The 24994-nt window shown below is 50.5% G+C and overlaps 10 protein-coding genes across 10 annotated transcripts; 5 read left to right on the top strand and 5 right to left on the bottom strand.

Annotated features, from left to right (window-relative positions):
• Window positions 1-883: 883 nt before the first annotated feature.
• On the top strand, window positions 884-2184 carry M436DRAFT_76405 (glycosyl hydrolase family 5 protein-like protein/cellulase; the record flags this gene model as incomplete). Its single annotated transcript, XM_013567898.1, has 2 exons — window positions 884-1306; window positions 1369-2184. The coding sequence occupies 2 exons, from the start codon at window positions 884-886 to the stop codon at window positions 2182-2184; spliced, it is 1239 nt and encodes a 412-aa protein (XP_013423352.1).
• Window positions 2185-2796: 612 nt separating this feature from the next.
• Window positions 2797-4784, bottom strand: M436DRAFT_76404 (uncharacterized protein; the record flags this gene model as incomplete). Its single annotated transcript, XM_013567897.1, has 2 exons — window positions 2797-3818; window positions 3881-4784. The coding sequence occupies 2 exons, from the start codon at window positions 4782-4784 to the stop codon at window positions 2797-2799; spliced, it is 1926 nt and encodes a 641-aa protein (XP_013423351.1).
• Window positions 4785-7191: 2407 nt separating this feature from the next.
• Window positions 7192-7652, bottom strand: M436DRAFT_67538 (mitochondrial import inner membrane translocase subunit tim-16; the record flags this gene model as incomplete). The annotated part of the gene is made up of 2 exons (XM_013567862.1): window positions 7192-7593; window positions 7650-7652. 2 exons carry the CDS (start codon window positions 7650-7652, stop codon window positions 7192-7194), a joined length of 405 nt encoding a protein of 134 aa, XP_013423316.1.
• Window positions 7653-8516: 864 nt separating this feature from the next.
• Window positions 8517-9290, top strand: M436DRAFT_14560 (uncharacterized protein; the record flags this gene model as incomplete). The annotated part of the gene is made up of 1 exon (XM_013567778.1): window positions 8517-9290. A coding segment is annotated over one exon (774 nt), but the record flags the coding sequence as incomplete, so codon positions are not given.
• A 1130-nt stretch (window positions 9291-10420) lies between these two features.
• On the top strand, window positions 10421-11788 carry M436DRAFT_67536 (BNR/Asp-box repeat domain protein; the record flags this gene model as incomplete). The annotated part of the gene is made up of 3 exons (XM_013567861.1): window positions 10421-10884; window positions 10932-10995; window positions 11072-11788. 3 exons carry the CDS (start codon window positions 10421-10423, stop codon window positions 11786-11788), a joined length of 1245 nt encoding a protein of 414 aa, XP_013423315.1.
• A 698-nt stretch (window positions 11789-12486) lies between these two features.
• On the top strand, window positions 12487-13479 carry M436DRAFT_76400 (Arabinanase/levansucrase/invertase; the record flags this gene model as incomplete). Its single annotated transcript, XM_013567896.1, has 1 exon — window positions 12487-13479. The coding sequence occupies one exon, from the start codon at window positions 12487-12489 to the stop codon at window positions 13477-13479; it is 993 nt and encodes a 330-aa protein (XP_013423350.1).
• A 317-nt stretch (window positions 13480-13796) lies between these two features.
• On the bottom strand, window positions 13797-14981 carry M436DRAFT_56729 (uncharacterized protein; the record flags this gene model as incomplete). Its single annotated transcript, XM_013567802.1, has 1 exon — window positions 13797-14981. The coding sequence occupies one exon, from the start codon at window positions 14979-14981 to the stop codon at window positions 13797-13799; it is 1185 nt and encodes a 394-aa protein (XP_013423256.1).
• Window positions 14982-15608: 627 nt separating this feature from the next.
• Window positions 15609-20411, bottom strand: M436DRAFT_85768 (uncharacterized protein; the record flags this gene model as incomplete). The annotated part of the gene is made up of 8 exons (XM_013567895.1): window positions 15609-16102; window positions 16153-16300; window positions 16353-16876; window positions 16928-17135; window positions 17186-17536; window positions 17588-17761; window positions 17812-18086; window positions 18374-20411. 8 exons carry the CDS (start codon window positions 20409-20411, stop codon window positions 15609-15611), a joined length of 4212 nt encoding a protein of 1403 aa, XP_013423349.1.
• Window positions 20412-20784: 373 nt separating this feature from the next.
• On the top strand, window positions 20785-22616 carry M436DRAFT_67533 (uncharacterized protein; the record flags this gene model as incomplete). The annotated part of the gene is made up of 2 exons (XM_013567860.1): window positions 20785-21340; window positions 21391-22616. The coding sequence occupies 2 exons, from the start codon at window positions 20785-20787 to the stop codon at window positions 22614-22616; spliced, it is 1782 nt and encodes a 593-aa protein (XP_013423314.1).
• Window positions 22617-22816: 200 nt separating this feature from the next.
• M436DRAFT_85766 (uncharacterized protein) lies at window positions 22817-23349 on the bottom strand (the record flags this gene model as incomplete). Its single annotated transcript, XM_013567894.1, has 2 exons — window positions 22817-23104; window positions 23155-23349. 2 exons carry the CDS (start codon window positions 23347-23349, stop codon window positions 22817-22819), a joined length of 483 nt encoding a protein of 160 aa, XP_013423348.1.
• Between the last annotated feature and the right edge of the window lie 1645 nt (window positions 23350-24994).

The raw sequence follows: 24994 nt of genomic DNA, 5'->3' as shown, positions 1-24994 counted from the left end.
ATCCAACAGCCACAGAAAGCGCAGCTTTCACATCTTCCGTGGCGCAATTGGCTAGCGCGTTCGACTGTTAGATTTGCCTCTGGCATCTCAGCTATCGAGAGGTTGACAGTTCAAGCCTGTCCGGGAGAGCTTATTTTTGGTTTGTTCCTTGCCCTTTCGACGTTCATCGAGGATGTATGTATGCTGTCTCGACCTTTTGTTGTGTGGTTTTTCGTCTTCTGGTCCTCTTCTCACTGCCATAGCCTTATAACAGTCGAACGCACTGGCCAATTGCGCCACGGAAGATGTGAAAGCTGCGCTTTCTGGCGGCGAGACTGTTCGCATTGTCGCAAGCGACAATGCAAGCCTGCATGGATGTAAAAGTGGTCATCAGTCGCCCGTTCGGTCTGACCGAGGTATAGAATATCCAACATGGTTTCAAACTCGACTCGGCTGTACAAAGACCGAAGAGGCCTAACTGACCTCACGCCCTGTTGCTCCCCCGCCTTTCGCGAGGTTACATTCTCCTTCGTATGCAGCGGCGACGATCTTTCACTGGCATCCTACAACGCATACTCTAAATTGTCCTCTATTTATCCGTTCTTTGGTATTTGCCTTGCTTTCCTCTATACGGGAAAATTCACACCGGAGTTGTATGTCCATCAAGAGGGGTAACTTTCCATTGCCATCCACTTACAGAAGGCGGTCACTCGTTCATGTCTTTCTTGCATAGGTCTGAAACGAGAATGATCGTCGAGAGTATGCGAGATGCATACATACGTACGAGAAGGGCACGTACAATGGAGTAATAGTAGGTCTGGTGCACACTTGCTGCTGATCTATAAACGCATCTCTCCCCTCTATCATACTCTCGATCTTCCAGTGTTATACTACTGCTCTCACAATGAAACTCCCTCTCTTCCTCCTTCCCATCTTGGGAGCCCTGGCCCAAGCCAACCCCATCACCTCGCAAGCCTCATCATGGCCCTACGCACCCTTCACCACCTCAGGCCGAGACATCAAGAACAGCCTTGGTCAAACTGTCAACTACGCCGGCGTCAACTGGCCCGGTGCAGCCGATGTCATGATCCCTGAGGGTCTACAATACCAATCCGTCAAGACCATCATGTCCAAGATCAAGTCCCTCGGCATGAATGTGATCAGATTGACTTATGCTATTGAGATGATCGACGATATCTATGGAAATGTGGACAGCAGTCTCAAGACCGCTTTCATCCAAGCACTGGGACAAACGAACGGAACAAAAGTTTTGAAGCAGGTCTTGGCTGCCAATCCATCTTTTACTGAAAAGACTACTCGTCTGCAGGTATACGATCCTCGAGACATTATATTGTACACCTGCATTATCTAACTGTTGTATCTCCACAGGTCTTCGATGCCATAGCCGCAGAAGCAGCCACCCAAAACATCTACATCCACCTCGATAACCACGTCTCAAAGGGAGAATGGTGCTGCAGCCACACAGACGGCAACGCCTGGTTCGGCGACACCTACTTCAACGTGGCCAACTGGAAACGCGGACTGGCCTACATGGCCTCCCACGCCGCCTCATGGCCAGCCTTCACCTCAATGTCTTTGCGCAATGAATTACGCACCACTGCAGACGGCACTGGCGATAACTGGGTTTCCTGGTATGCGAATATGATCCCTGCAGCCGATGGCATCCACAAAGCGAATACTTCACCCCTAATCTTTTTTTCGGGCTTGAGCTACGATACGCAACTTGCTACTATCGTCAATGGCAACGACATTGGCAACGGCACTCACTTTTCCAAATCCTCTCACTCCTACGCAAACAAAATCATCTGGGAACTGCACAACTATCAAAACAGCGCTACCAACTGCAACGATATCAAGGGAAGCTTGAGAAACCAAGGATACAATGCCATGGAAGGCGACTCGGCTGCCGTCAATAAAGCTCCAGTTTTGTTGACCGAATTCGGTTTCGATCAGAATACTGGAAGCCAGAGTGTTTATGCGCAGTGCATTGAAGATTACTTGACTACTCTGCCCGGTGGTCCTGGCGGTTGGATGCAGTGGGTGGTGTCAGGAAGCTATTACATTCGTGAGGGCGGCGAGGACAAAGATGAGTCTTGGGGTCTCCTGAACCACGACTGGTCGAACTGGCGCAACCAGACTGCAGTCGATTACACCAAGAGCTTTGTCAAAAAGACTCTTGGCTAGGGTATATAAGATCATATAGTCCGGCATATCACATCGCACTTGGAAGGCATATATGTTTTTAAATTCTTCCATTCTGGACGAAATAGTCCATCCAAGGGAAAAATGTTTTTTGAAGCGCAAAAGAACAACACAAAATAGCCCATGTGTGCAATAATCCATCTGGAAGACCAAGAAAGAAAAGAGCAACAAGATGCTAAAGATTGGTTGGTGAAAACATGAAGACGAGAAAAACAGGTCGAGTACCGAATGCATCGACACAAAAAAACAAATTGCTGTTTGAGGTATCTGTGAGTTTAAAAAAAGGCCAAACCCGGCGCCAAAACAAAAGAACGAAAAAAGGCAGGCAGCAACGGAGGAAAAGATAAAGCGAAAGGACGAAACTCAAAAAACAACATACTCGAAACACGCAAAGCATGCAAAACGCCTGCTATAAGCAAGTCTATGGCGTCAAAGCAGAGTGTATAGGACGATTGTTTTGTTGCTTGTGGGCTTGAATTGTCGCTTTTGAGGCGCGTGACGCGCTAGAATGACACCAATACTCCATGGTATAATACCTGCCGTTTGCTTCATAAGTCATGCTGACATGGGTTGATCATGTTGCGTGGATTGTGATCAGCGACGGCTGAAACCGCCTCTGACGGGACCCTTCTTCTTGAGAGGGGGACTCTTTGTGAGAGGACTTGTAGTGGTCATGGGAGAGTTACGTGCTCCAACACCCTTTGCCTTCTTCTTTCTGAGAGGTGTGATGGGTGTGTTGGCTGCAGCGCGACGACCGGTCTGCATGGCGTTCGTCTCGGACAGGGATGCTCTGAGGGCAGGGTGAGAAGGCAGAGATCCTACGTGTTTGGCGAACTGTTGGTTGCGGCGGAAGGAGCCGACAACGCCGTGGCGGTCGAGATGAGCAAGCAGATCAAAGCCACCAGGTTGAGATGATGTGGTGTTGGTGACTTGAGATGAGAACGATTGAGTAGTGGGAGAGGCGGCGTGATCAGACTCATCGTTCATGTCTTCATCCACGTCGTCGTCGTCGTCGTCGTCGTCGTCAAAGTTCAAGAAGCACATAGGGTCTTGTTCATCATCAGCACCAGGTATGGCAGCATCCTCGTCGTGGATGATGGCACCAGAAGCAGTGACATCAACAAACGGAGTAAAGGCTTCTGGAGGACCAATGACTTGGTCGGTACGAAGAGCACCGAATGAGTCGAAGAAGTCATTCTCTTCACCTATGCTCATGGCATCGCTCTCGCCGGAAGGCGTAAGCTGAACTGATTGGCGGGGGCTGGTGGTACGACTAGTAGCACGGCTGTTTGTGTTGCTCAGCATGTGCATACGTTCCCACAACTGCTTGTCGGCAGCAGATTGGATCTTTGCAGGCCACAAGGTGCTCTTTTGCGATACACCGACACCATCGATGGTGAGAACAGGGCGGTGAGGGTCTATGATGAACGTCCCCATCTTGGGTTGTGTAGGGGTGCGCTTGTTCTTGTTCTTGCGGAGAGCTAGCTTGATGCGAGTGGAGCTTGCAGTAGAAGGGCGAGGAGTGGCGAGGGTACTGCTTGGGCTTGTAGGTGCGGTAGAGGCTCTCTTTGGCGGGGGAGGCATGGGTTCTTCGTCAGTTGTGTCGCCGTCATCGGCTTTGGGAAACTAAGTGTCAGCTTGGATGTGGTCAAGTCTTGTGTCAGCGGCCAGGACATACATTCGTAGCCGCTAGAGCCGGCCGACGAGTCCGATTCCTCCTCTTCTTCTTCCATGAGTAGCATTCTCATCTCGTCGGCCTCAAAGTCCCATTCAGAACCGGCATTGCTACTGTCGTCCTGGTACAACTCGTGGTCGTCATCCTTCTCTATCAAGCGTCTGAAGCGGGGGTCGAGGTGGTCTTGTTGGATGAAGAGGTCGGGGAAGAAGTCGCTGTCGTTGTCCGAGTCTGTTTCATCAGACATGTCGGCTCTCTCTTCGAAGCGTACACGGCGTTGTGGAGGCACAGTCTGTTCGCTCTCGGTCCTCGTGAGGGGGGTAGCCTCACGGAAGAATTCGGGTGCCGCCATGATCTCGTCGGCGTCGAGCCAAGGCTGCGAGAAGGGGTCGTCACGTAGGAGGTAGTCATCGTTGAACTCGAGATAGGCCAGCTCGGCCTGGTTGCTGTTCTGGCTGGACAAACTAAGTCTTCGTGCCAGAGCTGCATTGTGCTCGTCGTCGTCATCCTCGTCCTGAGCCATGAGCTTCTCTTCGGCTTTTCTCATGCTCTTTTCTTCATCATCGCTGTTGCTGATCATGTCAACACCGTCGTAGTCGTCGTCACTATCGAACGACTCTTCCGGCGGTCTCCAGCCACTAGCTTGGAGCTCCGACATTTTGCGTTGAAGAGCACCTGACATGTTCACATGTGTGTTCATAGCAGGTGCGTTTGTGTCTGCGTCTTCCTTAGGACCGCTCTTGTCGCCATCTGCCTCTTCGTCGACTCCGTCTGTTGACGTCTGAGTTTTCAGACAGCTTTTTGTTGCTTTCCGAGGGCTGCCCTGGCTAGCAGCCTCGTTGTGGGTATTCGTTGGGGGTGGCATAGGTGTAGCCTGCATGGTGTTCAGGTTGATTGAAGCGGCCATTGTATATTGTTGAGTTGAATCAATATCGTATTGGGTATGTTGTAATGATGATGGACTCGAACTGGACTCAGGTGGGGTGGCCTCGTTCGGTTTGGACTCGTCGTTGTATGTCTCAACGGCTGTTAATCTTGGAGCCGTTTCCTTTTCAGAAATGTCGCGGGGTGAGTTGTTGGTAGGGGTTAATGGAGTAGAGACAAGCGTATGCTTGGACTACTCGTGGTAGGTGGTGTCTTGTCTTTTTGTATACAAATCTCGGTATAGAGCTCTTGAGAAGGACCGGTGACTAGAGGGCGCCGAACGAACAGGCGCCCCCTAGCGGGTGATTTAGTGAGCAGCGGCGGCCGGTGACATTGTGATAGACGAGTAATATGTGAATGGTGGTTGAGATTGGGTGGTAGTGATGGGCGACGTCTTCGTCTTGTATGAAAGCAGTTATTGACAGGAAAAGAAGGAAGCAAGAGAAAGATGTTTAGAGAGGCAGTCGTCCGTCTCCGTCAGTCGTCCTTGGCGCAGACGCTAGAGCCCTGCCGAACTTTGACAGCAAGAACTTCTCTCCACGCGAGCTCAATCTATTGCACTACAACAACTTTTTGCTGTCCCGTGTCTTTGATGTGCCTTGTGCCTATTCGCCCGTCTTCTACGCTTTCTTCTTCTCATCCTTATTGCTGCCTTGAGTGAAGAGTCATCCTGTCCGGGTCGTCGCTATACGGAGGCCTCCGCCCAAACGGGCCTTGCTTTACTTGACCAATCGCCGACTACCGCCCTTAGCGCATACCTTAATGCCCATGCTGTCATTCGTCAAACGCCCCTCACCACCACACAGCAGTCTGTGCACTCTGTTCCCTGAACCCAGAAGATTTTCTTTTCCATCTACCCCAGATAAAAATTGGCCTGCTCGACAAACAAATCATCACCGCCCCACTTTAGATAGATGCATGCCTCGATGTCTGGCGATGCATCGCCTTGTATCGGACAGCCCGCTCGACGGCGTATTCGCTCGTCTGTCCCCCCTGGACATGGTCAATGTGAGTCCATCCTATATCTTCACCTGACTGTCGAAGCGTTTCGCGTCTTCCTGTCTGCAACCTGCGGGTCCATGCGAGAAAACGTTTTCGTTTACAACTTCTGGCCTGACCGTCTCGTGACCATGGTATGGAGACGTCGGTTCCTATCCGAGTCTTCGAGGTCCAACATCGGCTTTATTTGCCAGACACTTTGACTTTGACCATGACACGTTTGTCAAATCTGGACCCTCGGATTGCCGGCCATTCGCTTTCTTTTGACAAAGTGGGTTAAACTGTTTGACCACGCCTACGTACGAAGCGCTTTATCGCATCAAAACATTGATAGAGCACATCACATGTTGTCATCCGAGATTAACGGGACCATATCTATCATACCCTGTTCAGTCCACGTCTCTCGTATTATGATCTTCAATGGTCGGGGCACGAATTGAGTCAACGGATGGTATCATCGGGCATCATCTGACGAGCAGACAACGCTGTATCCCATAATATGGAGTCGCGCCCGACTCCTGCACAAAACCCGGACAAGCAAGTTTCATAGGCGCTGACCATACATCTGACTACCAAACAGCGATCAGCAGAGGGTTCAAGTCCACGTCAATGCTTGAAGCAGCGAGGGCGGGTCACAATCAACTATAGAAATGAACATTTACTTCAGAACGGTCAGTTCAGTGACTACCTAGGGAGGTTTGACGAGCCGGAAGATGTTCCTCCCCCTTCGAAGGCTGAGAGCGCTCTCCCCGCTATAGGAAGGCACAGTGGTCTTTAAGCCAGAGATGTGACCAAAGACAGCCGTAAGTATGTCGCTTCTCGATTGATACTAGCCTGCTCCTCAAAGCTCTAGTACATCTTTCCAGCCGTACGTGCTAGATATCTAGCAAACAGGGAGGGAGAGAGGCACTGTTACGTACTGTTGGTATGGAGCCGCAGATGAAGAGAACAGAAATATTTTGCTCCACATCTCGCTATCCAGCAGAGTGTGTGCTATCGTAATAATGTACATGAAACTTCCTTCGTCTTTCAGTGCTGCTTCTTTTTTGTTTTCCCAACGCCGTGTTTTCAATATATCACAGAGGGGAGAGAAAGGGTGGAAAGCCCAGAGGTTGCGCTGCGCAAAGGGTGCAAAATGTCGAGATCTGTACAAGGTGCTGAGGAGGAAGGAATGGGAATCTCGAATGAACGCCGCGCTGCTTTGAAGATATGCCGAAATAGTACAGTAGCCTCGGAGGGGTCGAGGTATGAAAGATCGAGGGCGAAGATGGGGGTAACCTGGCGGAAGGCTGTTTTAGGCGACGTAATATGCAGTGTATGTGGGTCGAGAGGGTGGACGAGGCCACGCTCATTGCTGCCATGGTTTCAGCAAAAAGGTCCAACTGGAGAAATCATCGGCCTTTGTAAACCTTTGGCTTCCATCCTTCCGCCAACTCTGCTTCCCTCTCCGCCGCCCTCGCCGCCTCTCGCACTTCCATCTCAATTCTTTCTCTTGCTCTTAGCACCTTGCTCTGCAGGTAGAAACTGCCTCCCTTCTTGGGATCGTTTTGGTCGAAGAGTTTCTTGAAGCGCTCCGTCACTTGTTCCATGTTTGCCTTGCCGCCCTTGGGAGGGCCGACATTGAGGATCTTGCAGGCTTCATCCAGTGTCAGGCCTGCTCCGCCGGTGCTTCCCTTGATTCCGGTTGCGGCTTGGTATTTTTGTGAGGCAGAGGCGTGGCGCCAGGCTTCCGAGACGGCGCGGCCGAAGACGCGGGTGCCAGTTATGAAGACTTGGGTTACTATGCGGTGCGCCTATGAGAGAGAAGATGTCAGCGACTGCTATGGATATGCGCGACAGGGATACGCACCATTATTACTGTGTATTGGGTTTAGTGAATGGTAGGGAAGATGGTCGTGACAAGAGCGGCGAGTCGGCGACAATCTTTCTCGACTCTTCCGAGACCCTCCCAATCCAGCCCGCATCTCGGACTTGGCAGCCTCAAAACAGGGTCGTCCCTATAACAAGTGCTTCGAGACACATATCTGCCATTTCTACTCGGCCTCTGCCTCGATAGCTGTGTCCTGCTCCTCATATCTTTTTTTGGCCTCTAGGATGCACAAGATACTAAAAGACCTGCTTTGTTGTGTCATCTACGGATGTGATGTCTCTTTTTCTATGTCATCAACCGCTCACACAGCTGACAATGTCAACACCACTCAAAGTCGACCGCCTTTCGCAGCTATAAAGACAAGTGACACTCAACAATAAGATGAAGTCGTAAATTGATAGAACTTGGCTCGACAGTAGATGTTGGTTTTCTAGGTGTATCGCTATGAAACCATGTAGCGAGAATCGATATTGTGTCGCCCGAACAACTCCTTGCTTTGAAGCTTGTCAGCCCCGCTTTGTTGCCAACCTTCCTCCGACTCTCTATCTGAACACTCAGCCTCCAGAAATCTCGAGACACGCTGCGCGCTCGTGTCAGAGCCACTGCATCGCGATGGACTCGTACGAGACTCAAAATTAGCTTGTTGATATCAAAGTGAGGCTCCCGCATGTCGTGACAGGTCAATCAGGCAACAGCGCAGCCCCCCACGGCTCGCGTCAACCAACCATAAAACAGGAGCCAGACCTCACCTCTCAACCAGCTACCATGCTCAGAGCTATCGTCAACTAGTTTACAATGGCCAGCATTGAGAGCGATATCGTGATCGACACCAATTCGGCACTTGAACAATCCCAGTCTGCTCTCTTTTCGATCCTGCCTGGCGAGATTCGAAACCACATCTGGAATTACGCTCTTGCCGAGTACCAAGACGAGACTCAGTTGTACGACGACGCCACATGTTACAAGCGACCAGAGTACTTCGCACCCAGTAAGATCGAAACAGTGTTGCTGCAAACATGTAAGCGCATCTATCAGGAAGCATGGTTTCTACCATGGACCAATGCTGAGCAAGTCTTCTACCTTACCTCCTCGGACCGAAGACCCGCACGCACGACCACTCCGGCTGCTATGCAGAAGACTCTACTCGCCATCTCGAAAACGCAGACCATGCCAATCATACAGCATGTGCGTGTCTTTCCTCAGCTGTACATGTTGGAGAATGGACGTAGACTTCAGGAAATCCTCGACCTGAAGTTCTTCTACCCAAAAGTCATCACGATTACCATCAGACATACCGACTGGTGGTTTTGGGAGCGCGATAATAATCTCCACCTCGATGCTAGATGGGTCGACTTTTGCAGATTTCCAAATAGTCTGACAGAGCTGCGCATGGCCTTTGAGAGTCTCGAGCGGAAGAAAGACCAGATTGATGATGTAGTCAAGCAAGCCATGGAGGGCTGGGTCTTCCGCCGTAAAGACGATACTGAACTGTCGGCCAAGAATTGCAAGCCTGAGATCATGAGATGGAGCGGAAGTGCAACATGGGGACACCAACGTTGGCTCCGTGATGAGACTGGCCCAAACAAACTCGATTACTACGTCTCTACTGTTACATGGAGACCCAATAGATCAAACAACGACGAAGAGGCCGCTCCCGCTGCTCATGTAGCTGAAAGTCGACAGTGTCCGAATCTGGATGCCATCGGATATCCACAGCTGGACGATCCGACACCAAGCATTCACACCAGTTATATGCGAAACGCTGACATGCCTCTTGATGCTCCGATCGAGGATGTTCGTCGTTTGCTCGTACCAGTCTCCGTCGAAGAAGATGACAGCTCGGAGGATGAGATTGATGCACAAGAGAGCGATGCTGACTCTGGAGATGACGAGTTTATGGACGTCGAATCTGAAGAAGATGACCATTGAGGGAATGCTGCCGACGATCAACAGGAACCAACCAGCGTTTGGATACAAGCAAATCACATTTAACCATAACTCCACCGGAGAGCAACTGTCCCCTCAGCAAAACATATATTCTGCCAAAGTGTGAGTGATTGACTTGTGCCGCTGTCGGCCAGAGGCTTGCCGTGATGTAAACACAACTATGTAGCCTAGTCTGCATGGTTCCTGCTGATCGCCAAGGTCGTCTTGGTTGGAATGCTTGTCAATGGGCTTGAAGAGATCCAAAGCCACCCGCAATGCTTGAGCCTCGAGCGATCTCCTCACGACAGATCAGGCTATCGTCTAGATTCAACCCCAGCCAACTTAGATGATGTGCTCGTACAAGCTGTTATGCTCAAGAACTCAACAACAAAACTTTAGGCTAAATGATTGAGAAAGATCTGCTATGGACATCATCTTACTCGCAGCATGCACCTAAAAGCACCAAATCGATAGACACCATGCATACCGTGCCGTGGGTCCGTGGACGATCAGTCAGTGTGGACATGGTTGCGGGGTGGTTGCGGGGGAAGGCCTGTATACTCGTCCGTACTGATCCGAGAATGCTACCATTTATGTATAAGGCACAACGAATATCCGGAGTCCGTTGACAAAGCAGCATACAGGCAAAAACCAAAGGTACTCCGGGTCAAACGAGACCATGCAGAATATCACGAGGCTGGTCAGGAAGAAAATGAGGGGTCGACAACAGGTCTAGAGCTGGTCAAGAGAATATAAAGAGAAGCTCTTGCTGTAGGGAAACAAGACGTTTGACCCGATCACTTTCCAGCGGGCAACTGGTCAACATGCTCTCTACCTTGTCTCTGTTCTCCTCAGCACTGCTGGCGTCCACTGCTTTGGCATGGCCAAGCGCAGTTCCTGCCTCTTTCGTTCAGAACACGACCGTCTTCGTACCACCAGCAAACTGGCCAGACAAGGGAGGAAGCTATGCTCGCTCTGTCATGCTCAATCAGGACTGTGAGCAAGGTACACCCACCATCTTGGCCACTGCTGCCTACAACGCTCCTGATGGTCAATACTTTTTGATCCATAAGAGCACCGATTACGGAGCCACCTGGTCGGATCTCTCCAAGGCATACTTCAATGGCAATGCCAGCGTCACAGGGGGCATTATTCTGCAACCATTCCTTTACGAACTAAGCCAGCCGTTTGGAAAGTACCAACCTGGAACCATTCTATTGTCTGGTAACCGTATACCTGGGGACTTTTCGAGCACCAACATTCAGTTGTATGCCAGTACGGATAAGGGGTATGTTTTCTATGCACAGAGTCGTGTTTCCAGCCTGACATGTGCAGTGTATCCTGGGAGTACGTCTCGACGGTAGCCTACGGTGGTCCACCCAACACAGACAACGGCGCAGTAAGTTTGAGGTTCTGGTCACTCTGTGGCAGTGTACCATCTGGCACCCAAGAAACATGCTAACTTGATTGTATAGCCTTGTGTATGGGAGCCTTTTATTCTTGCATACGATAACCAGGTAAATGTGTTCTACTCGGACCAGCGCGATCCCGCATATGGCCAAAAGCTCGCCCATCAGTCCAGTGGGGACTTGACATCCTGGGGTGATGTAGTCAACGACGTCGCCTATGCAAACTACACCCAGCGCCCCGGCATGATCACCATGGCTCAAATCGGCAATGGAAAGTGGATGTGTTCCTACGAAGTCGGTCTCTGGCCAGACGAATCCGCACCTTACGCTACCCACTACAAGATCGCAGACTCACCTCTTGAGTTTGGCTCTGTTGGCGACAACGAGTTGAAGACTCCTGAAGGCATCTCCAGTGCTGGACCTTACACTGTCTGGACTCCTGCTGGTGGCCCCTCAGGTACGATCGTTGTGAGTGACTCTACATACGATCAATTTTTCCTCAACACACAGAATGGCGATCCCGGCGCTTGGAAGAACGTCAGTAGCCAAGGTCATGGCGTTGGATACACTCGCTCTTTGAGAGTCTTGCCTGGAAACGGCGGAAAGACTGTACAAGTCTACAATGGTGGCATGTACGGATCGAACATGACCGAATTCACTGTTGGTGACTTCATTGTGCCGGGACCTGCTGGTCATGGCCCTGGAGCTCAAGGTTTCCCTGCTTGCAATCACAACAGCGGTGGCTACGGGCATGGCTGGGGATGGGGTAGCCCTTGGTGGTGAAGCAATAATGGTATGACTTGAGAGTCAAGAGATGAGGTCGGTAGAGATGAAACGTGCCAAGCTCGCGTGCATTTGCCAAGAATATATTCAACCTGATATTAACCAACCTCATTCCATACCATTATCGCATCCTCATGTTACTACGAACAGAACAAGGTGACATCTCGGTCAGTTCACATGTCCTTCCAGACGTATCTTCTCCTGAGAAAGAATGTCGTCGACATCAGCTTCCCAGCCACTCTTCCGGGCCACAATCAGCCGAACCACGCCTTGATGGCTAATGTGCTCCTTGGCAAATGGGCGAATTCCGCATGAGTACGGATTATCATGCAGATCATATCGGTCACATTTTCTCCATCCAACGACCCCGTGGGGCAACGGAGTGGAGTTTTTGTGGAGTTGGTACGAACAAACCGAGGTCGGAAGGTGCGAAGGGTAAAGTTTCCCACCGGACACTCATGTTCACACGAAAGATCTTCGACTTGGCATCTACGAGCCCTGATGCATACTCTGCTGCGGATGACTACCAAGCAAAACTTCACCCGAGCATGATGCTGCTTATTGTATAGAAGAACGGTCTGTGTTGACTGTATAAAGAGAGGTAAGACCCATAGCATAGACAAACTCATCAAGCACACTGCCTAAACTGTACACTCCATCTCTCGACACATCCTAGCTCCTCATCCACTTCCGTCATCATGTTCTTCTCAAAACTAGGCCTCTTTGTCCTCAGCAGTGCATCTGCGGTTCTTGGTGCCAACTACTCCAACCCACTGGAGCCTAAGGACGGTGGCGACCCTTCCATCGTCTGGCACGATGGATACTGGTACTTCACCGCAACCAATTACCGCGATATCAGCGTTCGACGTGCAACAACCCTCGAAGGACTCAAGACTGCTCTGCCAAAGACTGTGTGGGCACCTTCTGCCGAGTTCCCATCTCGCCAATGCAACATCTGGGCACCCGAACTGCACCTCGTAGACGGCAAATGGGTCATCTTCTTCAGCGCAGGCGGCTGCGAGACCGATTCAATCCAACAATCTCAAGTCCTGCAAGGCGGAACCTCTCCATGGGACGCCTTCGACTTCCACGGTACCATCAATGCACCCGCATGGTCGATCGATGGCACGCCCCTGACGATCAATGGCCAAAACTACTTTGTCTACTCCTGTTTCCGCGACGACACCGGCGAAAACCTACAATCTCTTTGCATTGGAAGAAACTCAGACATCCTGACCATCGGGGAAGAACACCTCCTTGCCTCTCCCACCGAAGCCTGGGAACGCAATGGACAAATGCCAGTCAACGAAGGTCCCTTTGCCCTCTACAACCAAAACCGCACTTTCCTATCTTACTCAGGCTCATTCTGCTGGGATCCCTCATACTCGCTAGGTCTACTCGAATATGTCGGTGGAGACCCCTTGGAGCAAAGCAGTTGGGTCAAGACTGGCCCTCACTTTAGCCAAGCAAATGGCATGTACAGTACTGGTCACAATAGCTTCTTTAGCAGCCCCGATGGCACGGAGACTTGGATGGCGTATCATTCGTCGCCTAACCCTGCTGGCAGCTGTGGAGACAGGTATTCGAATGCGAAGAAGATTGACTTCGAAGCTGATGGATTCCCTATTCTTGGGGCTCCGATTGCTGAGGGTGAGGTGCTGTGTGGTCCATCGGGTGAGCCGCAAGCATAGTTATGGAGCAATAGAAGACAACTTGGTTCCACAAATAGATAGCTGTATCGACCTCCGATCTTAATGATAAAACAGAGCGAATGTTCAGCTCTAGGCCTGCGATAATAGCCCACCCTGTATCGACAACAAATAGTGGGTGTCTATGCTATACAAATGCACAGTATACTTACCAAGGTAGCTGTAGTCATGGAGACACCTTGATATGGCCTCTCTATTGACGCCAATCTATCCTGAACAGCATTATGCATTTCTGTGGCTAAGAGTACTAGACTCCAGACGTCGAGGTGCCGCAACTCTCCCAAAGGCTCCTGAGTTGATCAATTCCTAACTATCTCTCCTTCAACTTTCTTCACCTTAACAGTATCATCCGAGTTCAGCACTAAAGGTGGTATATCCCTACAAAATAGCTCTCTCTTGACCCTTCCAAAACTTCCCTCCTCTTCCTCACAAATATCTTCCAGGTTACCTACACACCACCATTTACACTGTTCCCTCAATCGTATAGTAAACACTCCATCCCCGTATTTACAAAGTACAGTACCAATATCCACATATCTGAGTATCGCTTGCCCAGGCTCCAAGGTAAGCAGGTTTTTAGCACTGGGCCGCGGGTCTAGGTTTCCTCGGGTGAGACCCATGCAGCCTGGGCGGGGCAGGTTGTCTGCAATTTCCTCTCTGGTCGTCGCATTCGTGATCGAGAAACCAAAGGACGAGAGTGGTAAGTCTGGTGTTAGGGTACGGTGCAAATGGGGTCGAGTAGTTGTGCGATCGCCGAGCAGATCTCTGGGTTGGAGGTATAGTTGTGGACGACCACGTGGTTCTATACTCAGAGACTGTGTGCTCATGTTTGTTATGCTAATTTGAAGGCAGGCTGGTGCAGTTTCCGTTGCTTGGACGAGATGTAGGCGTGTAGAGACTTCTGGTGGCCAAGGGAGAGATTCTACGACTCTAAAGCCAGCATGGCCGGCTGAAGGTCTACTGTTGACTATCTTTGCGGTCTCGGAAGGTCTCGATAGTAGATCTTCATCGATAGGAACTGAAGGATCATCAAGGTAGGTATACCATTTGATACCGAGATCCTCGCTGGCAAGATTGATACAATACTCCTTGCCTGGCAGAAACAGAGAGGCAAGCTCACTGCCTTTGTCGACAGGATGTTCGAAAACTGTAAAGCAATCTTTGTAATGTCTCGTTCTGCCCACTGGCGAAGGCAGTGTAATGTAGCGGTTCCCTTCTTCGACTGCAGAACATAAGTTCATATGCTTCAATCTCTCCTTGTCTCTTTGAAGTGTGTTGACGCCATGTGAGATCAGCAGCTCATTAGCAAGAGCATAAGGGACATCTAAAGCCGAGCCAGAAACATCGATGATCAAGCTCCTGGGATCGGTATCGTCTGGTGAGCGGCGACAGAGTCCGATATCGATAGTAAAGGGATGTTCGCCTGTTGCGTCAAAAATTCGGTAACGAGCTTGGATAAGAACATGAACCTTCAGTTCGGTCATGGACTTGATGCTTTGTGTTTGATATGCATGGAAAGTGCTTACACGACTGATATGATATATTGAAGGAAGGAGTGATGTATGACTCAGAGTGCATGCTTACCATTGGTCGTTGAAAAAGAGCCGTGTTACCGAACGCTCAATCATGCATCTCTATTGATCGATGAAAGCATGCTAATGTACACCACTGTAATCCACGCAGTATTGTTTGATGAAGAGTTATAGATTGAGGAGGTCAGCCGCGAGTGGTATGAGTGTTTGATAGCCGTTTAACCGATACTTTGGAACTTCGACGCACCCGAACAGAGCATGTTCAACAAATACGACCTCGACAATATATATCCTTCCTTATGCCGAAGTTTATGGCTCTCACATTCTCTTCAAACTTCTCCCGCGAAGGTAGAGAGAACGGCGTTCACTATAATAAGGCACAAGAGTTTCTGGACTAGAGACGATACCGAAGGAAGCCTAGAGCACACAGTCTCAGGATGAACACTATTCGGTTGACCGGAACTATTGTGAACTTCTACAGCTGTACGCACGACAAACTTGAGCACACAGGGAGGGTTGATGAGTTCGATCCGAACAACATTGTAGCGATGGTTGGTGCAATCTTTGCCATTGGCGACTTTATAGATATCCCAATCCTTCACCAGCAATGATCTCCAAATCACTCCTTGTACTCCAAACCTCAGCACCAGCTCTGCCGAGCACTTCAAGCCTCTTACCAGCACCCAACTCATAGATTCGGGTGATGAGATCTCCGTCAACAATGCCTCTGGCACCAAGTCCTTCGCTTTCAACCGCACGGTAGGCTCGCGGGTTGAGTCCAGCCGAGTGTTCGAGGATGCTGGATAGTGTTGTCTGCAGGGCTGATAAACGACGGTAGGTTGCTTCGTCAAGGGGTGTAAGCAGTGCAATACTGCCGGTTTGTGTTGTGATGAGGATGTGGTTGAGAGCGGATGTCTTGGATGGTTCGCTGTCGTTATCTGCCATGTCTTCATCCGGGTTCTGCTCGGTGAAGGGTGATAGGGTGGAAGGGAGCAGTGTCATCGAGGTGGGCATGTGTCCAAGGTGAAAGGTGCTTCTGTGCAGCAGACGCTGACCAGACAATGATTTGGGATCTATAAAAGTCAGCACAATGGCACATTGAGGAACACCGGGAGATACGTACGCTCAGGATCGTACTGCAGCACATGGATGTCAAGGTCTGCGTCAATGATAAGGATGTACAGCTGGCCTTCGAACGGCAGGAACTCAGCCGACACGACTTCCATCTGAGAGCGTGATTTTCCAAACAACGAAAGCTTGTAAGGCTCCTCCTATAGATGTGTTAGTGATACTTTTTGCGATGTTATCTTCATGATATCTTACTCCGAATCCACCAAACCAAAGACCCTTCCAAGCATCCGCAGCGATCCAGAGTTTGCTGCTTGCCAGCGTCTTCAGTGATGAGATGTAACATTGCGCATCGAGGAAGGCAACAGGTAAACACGAGCCATCTTCTCTCAGACCACGAATCATGAGTTTCTGTCCTTGAGCAGTGCCGACAAGACCGGCTATGCCCATCAATGCCGTGATGCCACTCTTAGTTTCTTCTCTGCCAAAGACACGGAACTTCTTGCCTGTCTCTGGTTGGCCAGGCTCTGGCACAACGTCGATGATCTCAAGTGTGTAGATGCAACCCTTGGCAGCGTAGTTTTCTGCTCGCTGTGAAATGGTACCCAGGGCGACCAGCAACCTATGCTGATGCGTGATCTCTGAGACTTCGAGAGGCATGACCTCCATCGAAGTGATCAATTCGTACGAGGGTATGTCATATGTGTCAATGAGTCGATCTGCTTTCGCGTCATACAGATGTACACGGAACTGCAGTGCTTTGGGCCGAAGTGTAATTTCTAACAAGACATGTCAGTGCTGCTTCTACTAGAATGTCTCAGCAAACATACCTTCGTCCGCGGCCGGGTGCCTCGGATCGTCTTCAGGGGGATAGAAGTCAACCTCCTCCTGCGTCGTAATAACATAGACGTCGCGCTCTGAATGGTAAGCAATCTTCTGGACCTCGATGTGCTCTGAGAAGGGTGAAAATTTGCGAACAGACCATCCATTGGAAGCAAATCTCGTGTTGGTTGGGATTTGCCCTTCACGTAGTGTACCCTAGTGCTATGGTTAGTAATGTCAAGAGACTCGAGAGTTCTTCGACGTACAGTAGTATCGACCCATGCAAATCCAGCTTCGCACTTGCGGCTGTTGAGTCCAGAGAGTCTTCGGACGCCCTCACCTCGCAGACTGACAATCCGCGGCAGGCTCGAAGCATCTTTGATCACAAAGCTTGGCGAACCACCTGCCATGAAGACGGCCGAATACCCTCCAACATTCGGTAACAACTTCATAGCAGCAGGCTTCTGGAGAGAAGAGTCTTCGTTGAACTTAGGCATGTGCAGTCCAGGTACTTTGCGGAATCGTAGATTTGTGGTGAATGGTGAAGGAGATGTGGAAGGAGCCGCAGGATGATGGAAAGGCTCGTAAATGATAAGGTCGTCCGCCGATGAGCGTAGCTAGATATGTTTATGAGCGCTTGATTCTCGAGTTCCAGAGAAAGACCTTACGATTAAATATGGCGATTTGGCTGTTTCATCGCCCAAGTCTGCGAAGATAAGCTCGGCCAGAGTCTCCTTGCCAACGTTACGGCGAGGCGCGCTCTCGTTTGAGACCACTGGCGACAAGACCGAAAGACTAGGAGCTTCATAAACTGGTCGATCAAGGTTGGGAAGCTCGAAGACCTGTAACATGGATTAATGATGTATATTCGTTGACACAAGCCGACACTTACTGCGAGACCACCTTCTGCATTGAGTAAGAAAGCTAATGTCTTATCGCCAGTCTTCTCTGATTTGTAGATACTACCAGACAACCATTTCGAGGCCAAAGCAGCATCACCACGCTCTAGTTCGTCTAGGTCACCACTCTTGTCGACTTGCAGAATCTGCAGGCTCGAGTCTTCCCTGAGCAATAGAAGGTAGGGGTCGCAGAATGACGAGTGTACGACTGTGAGCTCTGCATCGGTCTCCTCATCGATAATTGGGAAAATTTGTGAGAGTCCAAGATCTATGAACACAATGGTCAGTACACGAATTTAGACAGACGGATGTAGTGGCAAGCGGCAAGCAAAGTGAAGATGACAGATTTGTATTGGAAAGGCTATAGTACACTTGGTGACATATAAGACATCCTTAGTGTTGACGTCCATGAACGACTGCGCATCTGAGATACTCCATGAAGTCGCTGCTTCCAGATGAAATGCCCTGAAGCCGTGTTGAATGGTAGATGGACAGGAAGAATGCTTGAATATGGGCAATGTGGTTTGTGGTTGGGAAGATAATTTTGAGACTTACCTGCGTCGTAACTTCTGACTTCATGCTTCCTCACCTGGACGATTCTTGTGCCAGAAGCTAGGATTCCGACATCCAGGGTCTCACCTTCAACCTCGAATTCGGTTCCAGTCACCTCGGCGTAAATCGTACTTTGATCACCTTGTTTTGTGTCGGCAATCTCGTTATCAATCTTGAATACCTTTGAGCTTTCGACACCGTCTTCATCAGCGTGACAGCTGATCAAATACTGATCGTATTGCATGTCAGATGCAAGCTGAGCCTCAGAATTCTGGACGTCGTCTGTAGACTTTGTTTGGCCACGAGGGGCTGCTGCCTCCACACAAGCGGTCCAGACGGCTTGAGCATGAGATATATCCACTGCACGAACCGGACTCGGGGTTAGTTCACGGTTGATGAATGCAAGCTTCGACGCTCGCTCCCGACCGACGCTTGCGAGGAGCGAGAGTTGAGGCTGTACATCGGTGTCAGAAAGCTCATTCGCATTGGCATATTTGCCCAGACAAACATCCTTGATGGGCCCCAGACTGAAGAGGTTATCGTGCACTCTGAAAGAGTAGCTGTCGGGACCACTAGAGTCGGCAGCCTGTGAGGCCGCTTGCTTTACCACTGGAGCTTCGTCGGCGTACAGGTCGTCGTCTGCATCATCATCAAGGTCTTCCTCGTCCAGTGAGAGTTCGGCGTCTTCGGCGATCATCTGGGCATGACTACGTTTCCGTGTCTGCGCAGTCTTCTTGGACCAGCCAATCAGAGTGGAATCGCCGTCCTCACTGCCCAGGAACAACCTACCACGTCCCAGAGAGGCAGCGCAGTTTGCAGCGGTCCTTAAGTGATGGCCGCCGTGAGCGGAGTCTACCAAATGAACGGACAGACCAGATACTGAGCGACCATCGATACGGAATGACAACACTGCCAGACGGCCGGTGTTTAGAACGATCAGCATGTTGCCGTTAGTGTGATCCAAAGCCTCGACCACGCAGTCCTCCAGGCGAAGACCCAGGTCGGATTGATCAGCCATAGCGAAGTTGGAGCTTAGCTTGGCGAATTCGTTCACAGCAACAGCATTTGTTTTTCCAGATTGATCAACATGTACCAGCTCGTTTGCGCCAACGAGAAGTGCGCCGCCGACGGGCAAGGGAAGTGGGACGACACGGAAGATGTCGAAAGGCAAGCCTGTAACGGAGAGCAAAGTTGTGGAGGCGCGCTGATCCAAATCTAGAGTGAAGACGGTGTAATTCAAGATGTCCTTGCGCTCTTCGAGTAAACCGTGGCTAGGAGCTTTGTTGGACGAGACAATGCCAAAAGTGGGTTCTCTGTACTCGTGCAAGAAAGCGAGATGCACAGGATGCGTGAGAGCGGGATCGAGAGCGGTCAAGGGCAAGACGAACGAGGCCGAGTAGGGAGTCTCAGCTTGGGCGTCGGCACCAGTAGCAGGAGCTTTTGTAGGTGGGGGCGTGTCGAGGTCATCTTCTCCAGCCAGGTCGTCTTGCGATTGACGGAATGGGATGATTGCGAGGTGTTTGGTGCCAAATTTGAGGGCAGCGCATCTGCTGCTTGGGTCGACGCTAAGGTAGCTGGGTGTATCGGCAAGGGATGGCCCGAACGGCAGTGTGTTTGTTGTTTCGCGCTCGTAGTAATGGATAGACAAGGTCGAGATGCGGTAGTTGAGAGGATCCCATTCGATCAGACTGATCTTCGCGTCCTGGGTAGACACCAGTAAGGCTTCGGCGCCGGTTTTTGTGTTCAATGCCTTGACTCGCTGTAGAGAAGTGATGGTTCCAGACACGGGATACTCGCCCAAGAGGACCAGCTTGGCAGTGTGCTCGACGCGATGAATGCTCTCAGAGCCCTCGAGCGCAGCCGTGTCGCCATTGGGCGCCAAAGATGGTGGTTTGGCTTGGGATATGATGGTCTTGAGAGTGAAGACTTGGAGCAACGAGGTCTTCGCGACAATCAAGTTAGTCGCGCCGGGAGCGGTGAATGGCAGAGCGACGGCGTTCGACACAGCGGTCGGCGCCACGAGTTCGGTATAACATTGCATTATGTATCGTCGCGCATTGCATGCAATCTCAAGGACGGTATTGTTTAGCTGGAGCAAGCTCGCGCCTGAGACCACGCGGAGCTGCAGTTGCCGAAGTATTTCCTGCCTATATCAGCGCACGGACGGCCGAGCTGGAGGGAGATCGAGACGCCGAACGCCAAGATGACGTGTGCCTTCCAATCGTGGAGGGGGCTTGGAGAGAGCAATCAAGGAAGGAACCTTGGACTTGAGAAGTTGCCGTGTGAAGTCTGAAGCTCTCTCGACCTCCTTCACCTCAACAGCCTGTAATGCACCGTGTGTAGAGGTGCCTCTTCTTCACAATAATCCCTGTGTCGCCAGAGGAAGCTTTCGTATAGCTCCTGCCTAACCAGCCATGGCACTCATCCAGACTTCCCTTATCTGGGTCGCATATGCTGTCGCACTTGCAATCCTGCTGGTCGTAGCATCCATCTTCGTCTACCTCTACCAGGCCCCTCGCGAACGCTCTGCCGTCGTCTCCATCGTCTGCATCATCACCGTGCTCTCTCTACTGGCTACCGTCCTCCTGCTGCCCGTCGATGTAGCTTTAGTATCTTCGACTACTTCATCTAAGCTCGGAAAGAAGAAAGACTGGGCTACTCCTGACGCTGTCGACAACATCCTGTTCCAGCTCAAGATCGTCTACTACACTCTTTACAGCCTTGACGCTGTCCTTTGCTTGATCGTCGTTCCCTTTACCTACTTCTGGTACGAAGAACGTGATGAGGTAGCTGCCGAGGAGGGCACCCAGACTGCTGCCGCCCGTCTTTGGGGTGCTTTCAAGTACACAATCGCCTTCATTCTGTTTGTTGTCATCATCTTCCTCGTAGGCTTCTTCGTACCTGTTGCCAAGAACAGGCCTCAGAAGCATCTTGACCTCGACTTCTTCAAGGATCTCTTGGCCGAGAATCGTAAGTCTTCCGTATTCAATAACTCTGAGTTTCCCACTAACTCGCCACAGATGGAGAACGTGCCTTGACTTTCTGCGTTGGTCTTCTCTTGACCCTCGGAACGCTTTTGTACTGCATCTATACGGCTCCTGGCTTGGCCCTCCTTCCCTTGACCCTCATCAAGACAGCTCCTCGCATCTCTGCCCCTACATTGGCTGCCAACACTTCATCTCAGCTAACACAGAACCGCGAGCGCCAGAGACAGCTCGAGAACCGCAACGAGGGCCGTGACAGCGGTCTCGACACTCGCGATCGTCGTGAACTCGAAGCTCTCATTCGCGAGGAACGCACGCTCGTTCGCCGTGAACGTCTCGCTGCTGAAGACATGGGTGAAGGCTCAAACTGGTTCATCCGTGTGTGGCTCAAGACCGAAGCCATCTTCAGACCCCTGAAACTCCTCGGTGGTCTTCTGCTCATCGTGATCATCCTCATCGTCTGGGCCAGCATGCTGGTCACCGGCGTTGACAAGATCAAAAACTCTGTGTGCAAGACTGGTTGTGGATATCTGCTTGGTCACAACAAGATCTTCCAGCCCATCAACTGGCTCTTCGTCGTCACCTCAAAGGTCTTCCCCATCGACTATGTCATTTTCCTTCTTTTGACCCTTCTATTCTTTGCCGGATCAGTTGTCGGTATTGCCACGATCGGTATCCGCTTCTTGTGGGTCAGTTTGTTCAAGATTCGCAAGGGTCACACTGCTCCGCAAGCCCTTCTTATGGGAACTGTCATGCTCACCTTGATCGTATTCGCCATCAACTACGCTGTCGCGATGATGGTCGCTCCTCAATATGCCACCTTCGGCCCTCAGACCTACTGCGACAGACCTACCCACCACCCCGATGCGCAGCCAGACTGTAGCAACCACCACAGCGCTATTCGCTCTTGTCGCGAGGCTGCTGACAACCCGGTCGCTCGTATGGTCTGCACGCCCTCGGTAGTCAGTTCCTTTTTGAACCGCATCACCATCAACTTCCCCTTCTTCGGACTTGTCGATTTCTGGGCTCAATTTGCTTTCCTTGGCATCTTCTTCATTGTGTTTGTCGTCATGCTGTTCCGCACTCCCCGTCTTGATGAGGAGCAACTCGACGATGACCTTGCCGAAGAGGAAGAAGAAGGCCTCCTTGCCAGCACTGGTCGTCGTTTCGGCGCCACTTGGTCTGATATCACCGGTCGTGCTACTGGTGTGAAGCGCGTCGGTGCCGATTATGGCACTCGTGGAGGGCCTTCTGATGAGTGAACCTAATATGTAATGTATCATCTGTTCTATGCTTGCATTACGTGCTTTTCTCTCATTTATCTATATGAGTCTCGCTTTCTCTTGGAGGAGTGAATCTGTTTTTTGTACTGCTTAAGGTGGCTCTGGTTGATTTCTGGCTAGTCACAAGGCAGTAATCGATTTGACTTCCTAACGATATCCTCCTCTGACTTGCGCTCATCCTACTCGGACTCTTCCTTGTCTTGACTTTGCTCCTCTTCGACCAATTCAGACTCTGCAGTTCCTGCAAACATCTCTTCATCGTCCTCTGCAGACTGCATTGCATTTTCTTCTGACTCCTCTTCATTCTCCACATGCTCCAAAGGTCGATGCTCCTCCAGGTGTGCTCTGAGACTGTCGAGCATCCCGCGCAGTTTGTTCAGCAGCCAATTTGTACTTTCATTTGCTGTTCCGACGGGCCACATAATACGGGCATTCCACCACATGTTTTCTGCGATCTGGAACTCCCTCTTTCTATATGTTAGACATGACACTTACCTGTATTCAAGTGAAAACTTACTTCGGCGGCGTACCAGTCATCTTCACATTCTGCGAGAACGATATGGCATTTGATGCGGTAGTAGCGCGGTAATTCTTGATAGCCCAGGATGGTTGCGATTTCTCTCTTGCAGTCTTCGAATCTGTTTTCGTCGAAGAGGGTGACGATGAGTCTGGTGCGTGCACCAAAGTCGATGATGGAAGTTGTGGAAGCCATGGTTGATAGTGTGTAGATGAGAGAAGAAAGATTGATCATGTTGGCGAAAAAGAATTGAGGGAGGTGGGTGTTGTTGCAAAGGATATCAGTGAGTGTCAAGACTGCAGTGAATGTGAGTATCAGTGAACATTGGACTCTGTGTCGTGTACTTCACTTACGAATCAGACTCCTGGAGGTTTCCAATTCTTGCTTCTAGCGAGACCTGTGAATCAAAGGCCACATTCTGATGTCTAGCAGCGGGTCATGCCAGTTGCTTTGAGGCTGCGGAGACAGCAGACCGAAACACTCTCTAGATAACTTCAGGTAAACCGAAAAGTGCTTGTCAAAGGCCCTTGTTCCTGACCTAGTGAAATTGTCGAATCGTGATTTCGAATAACAACGGGTGTCTCAGTGCCAAAACGATCTTATCACAAGGCCGTAGTCATCGAGAGCGACAGATCTGCCGAATGCGAGAGAAGAGCTCGTAATAATATCAGATAATCCTGGATTATGGTGTGTGCAATCTATGCTCCGGAAACATATCTTACTTGGATGTAAGATTCTGGCCATTTTTTTATTGAACATATCTCACCTTCGATCAACGTACCATGACCAAGCTATTATACTGCGTGGTCTTCCAATTGTATGGCTATCATTGTCTTATCAGTGAACATATGTCTTCTGTGTCCGGCAAGATGATGTCTGTGTTGGGTAATTAGTGGTGCCTGTGTGACGCCGTAGTGATGGATCACTACGATTTTTGAGGTTGGTGATCCATGCAGCCACAGACTATTTAGGTCAGGGCAGACATTGAGGAGCGGGGAGGAGGGAAGGAGCATGACGTCCAGTTTCTACATCGGGAAAAGTTCGGAGAGATCATGCAACAACAACATTATTCCTTTTCCAATGAACATCTCAAGACATAGAACCAATTCCGCATAATCCGCAAAGATATGCCTATTTCTCATGCTCTGAAGTCCTAGGAAACCATCTCGCTCATCGGAGGAAGCATTACAAGAAACATGGATGACCGTCTCACTACCTATCACTACATTCCATACGGCCGTAGTCAACCCCTCTCGATACGTGAAGGATTCTTCGAACCCATCTGCTGGAATAGAGGGGGATCATCTTGTAGCAATAGCGGTAGCCATCGAGACCTGCGGATTGTGGCTTAACGCCATCCGTACTGCGCGAACATCTTTTCCTGATCCTCACCTAGACAGTGCCTCCTTTGACGGCCCTTCATCATTCTTGCCCGAGGCTACAGATCGCGACCGTATTCAAAGGCTAGTACCAGTGTTGGAAACTGGTTGTACTGTTCCGGGTAAGCATCTTAGGTGGCCAAATAGGTACCCTTGAGATGCATGAAAGTGGGCTCTCCTGCTGGCTACCTGATGAGATTCGAGTCTGTATGTGTCCAGCAAGCCCTATATTTTGCTTTGGAGTTTATAACAATACATGTAGTCGACGCCATATGTGTCGTGCGTACTACATCACCTGCTCCTTGAAGGAATGGTAACCTACAGCCCGCAATGCTGATCAGATAACGACGTCCTCCGTCGAGGGAGACAGCTTCGCCGTTCCTACAGAAAAGCAAGAAAGCTCAGAGTTCCACGGATGGCATGGTGGTACAGACACTGGTCGGTGCTCGAGATATGTGCTG

The sequence above is a fragment of the Aureobasidium namibiae genome, assembly GCF_000721765.1.
Source record: "Aureobasidium namibiae CBS 147.97 unplaced genomic scaffold scaffold_22, whole genome shotgun sequence".
In the NCBI taxonomy this organism is placed as follows: domain Eukaryota; kingdom Fungi; phylum Ascomycota; class Dothideomycetes; order Dothideales; family Saccotheciaceae; genus Aureobasidium; species Aureobasidium namibiae.
The sequence above is the reverse complement of the archived record's forward strand: the minus strand, read 5'-3'. Positions and strand labels throughout refer to the sequence as shown.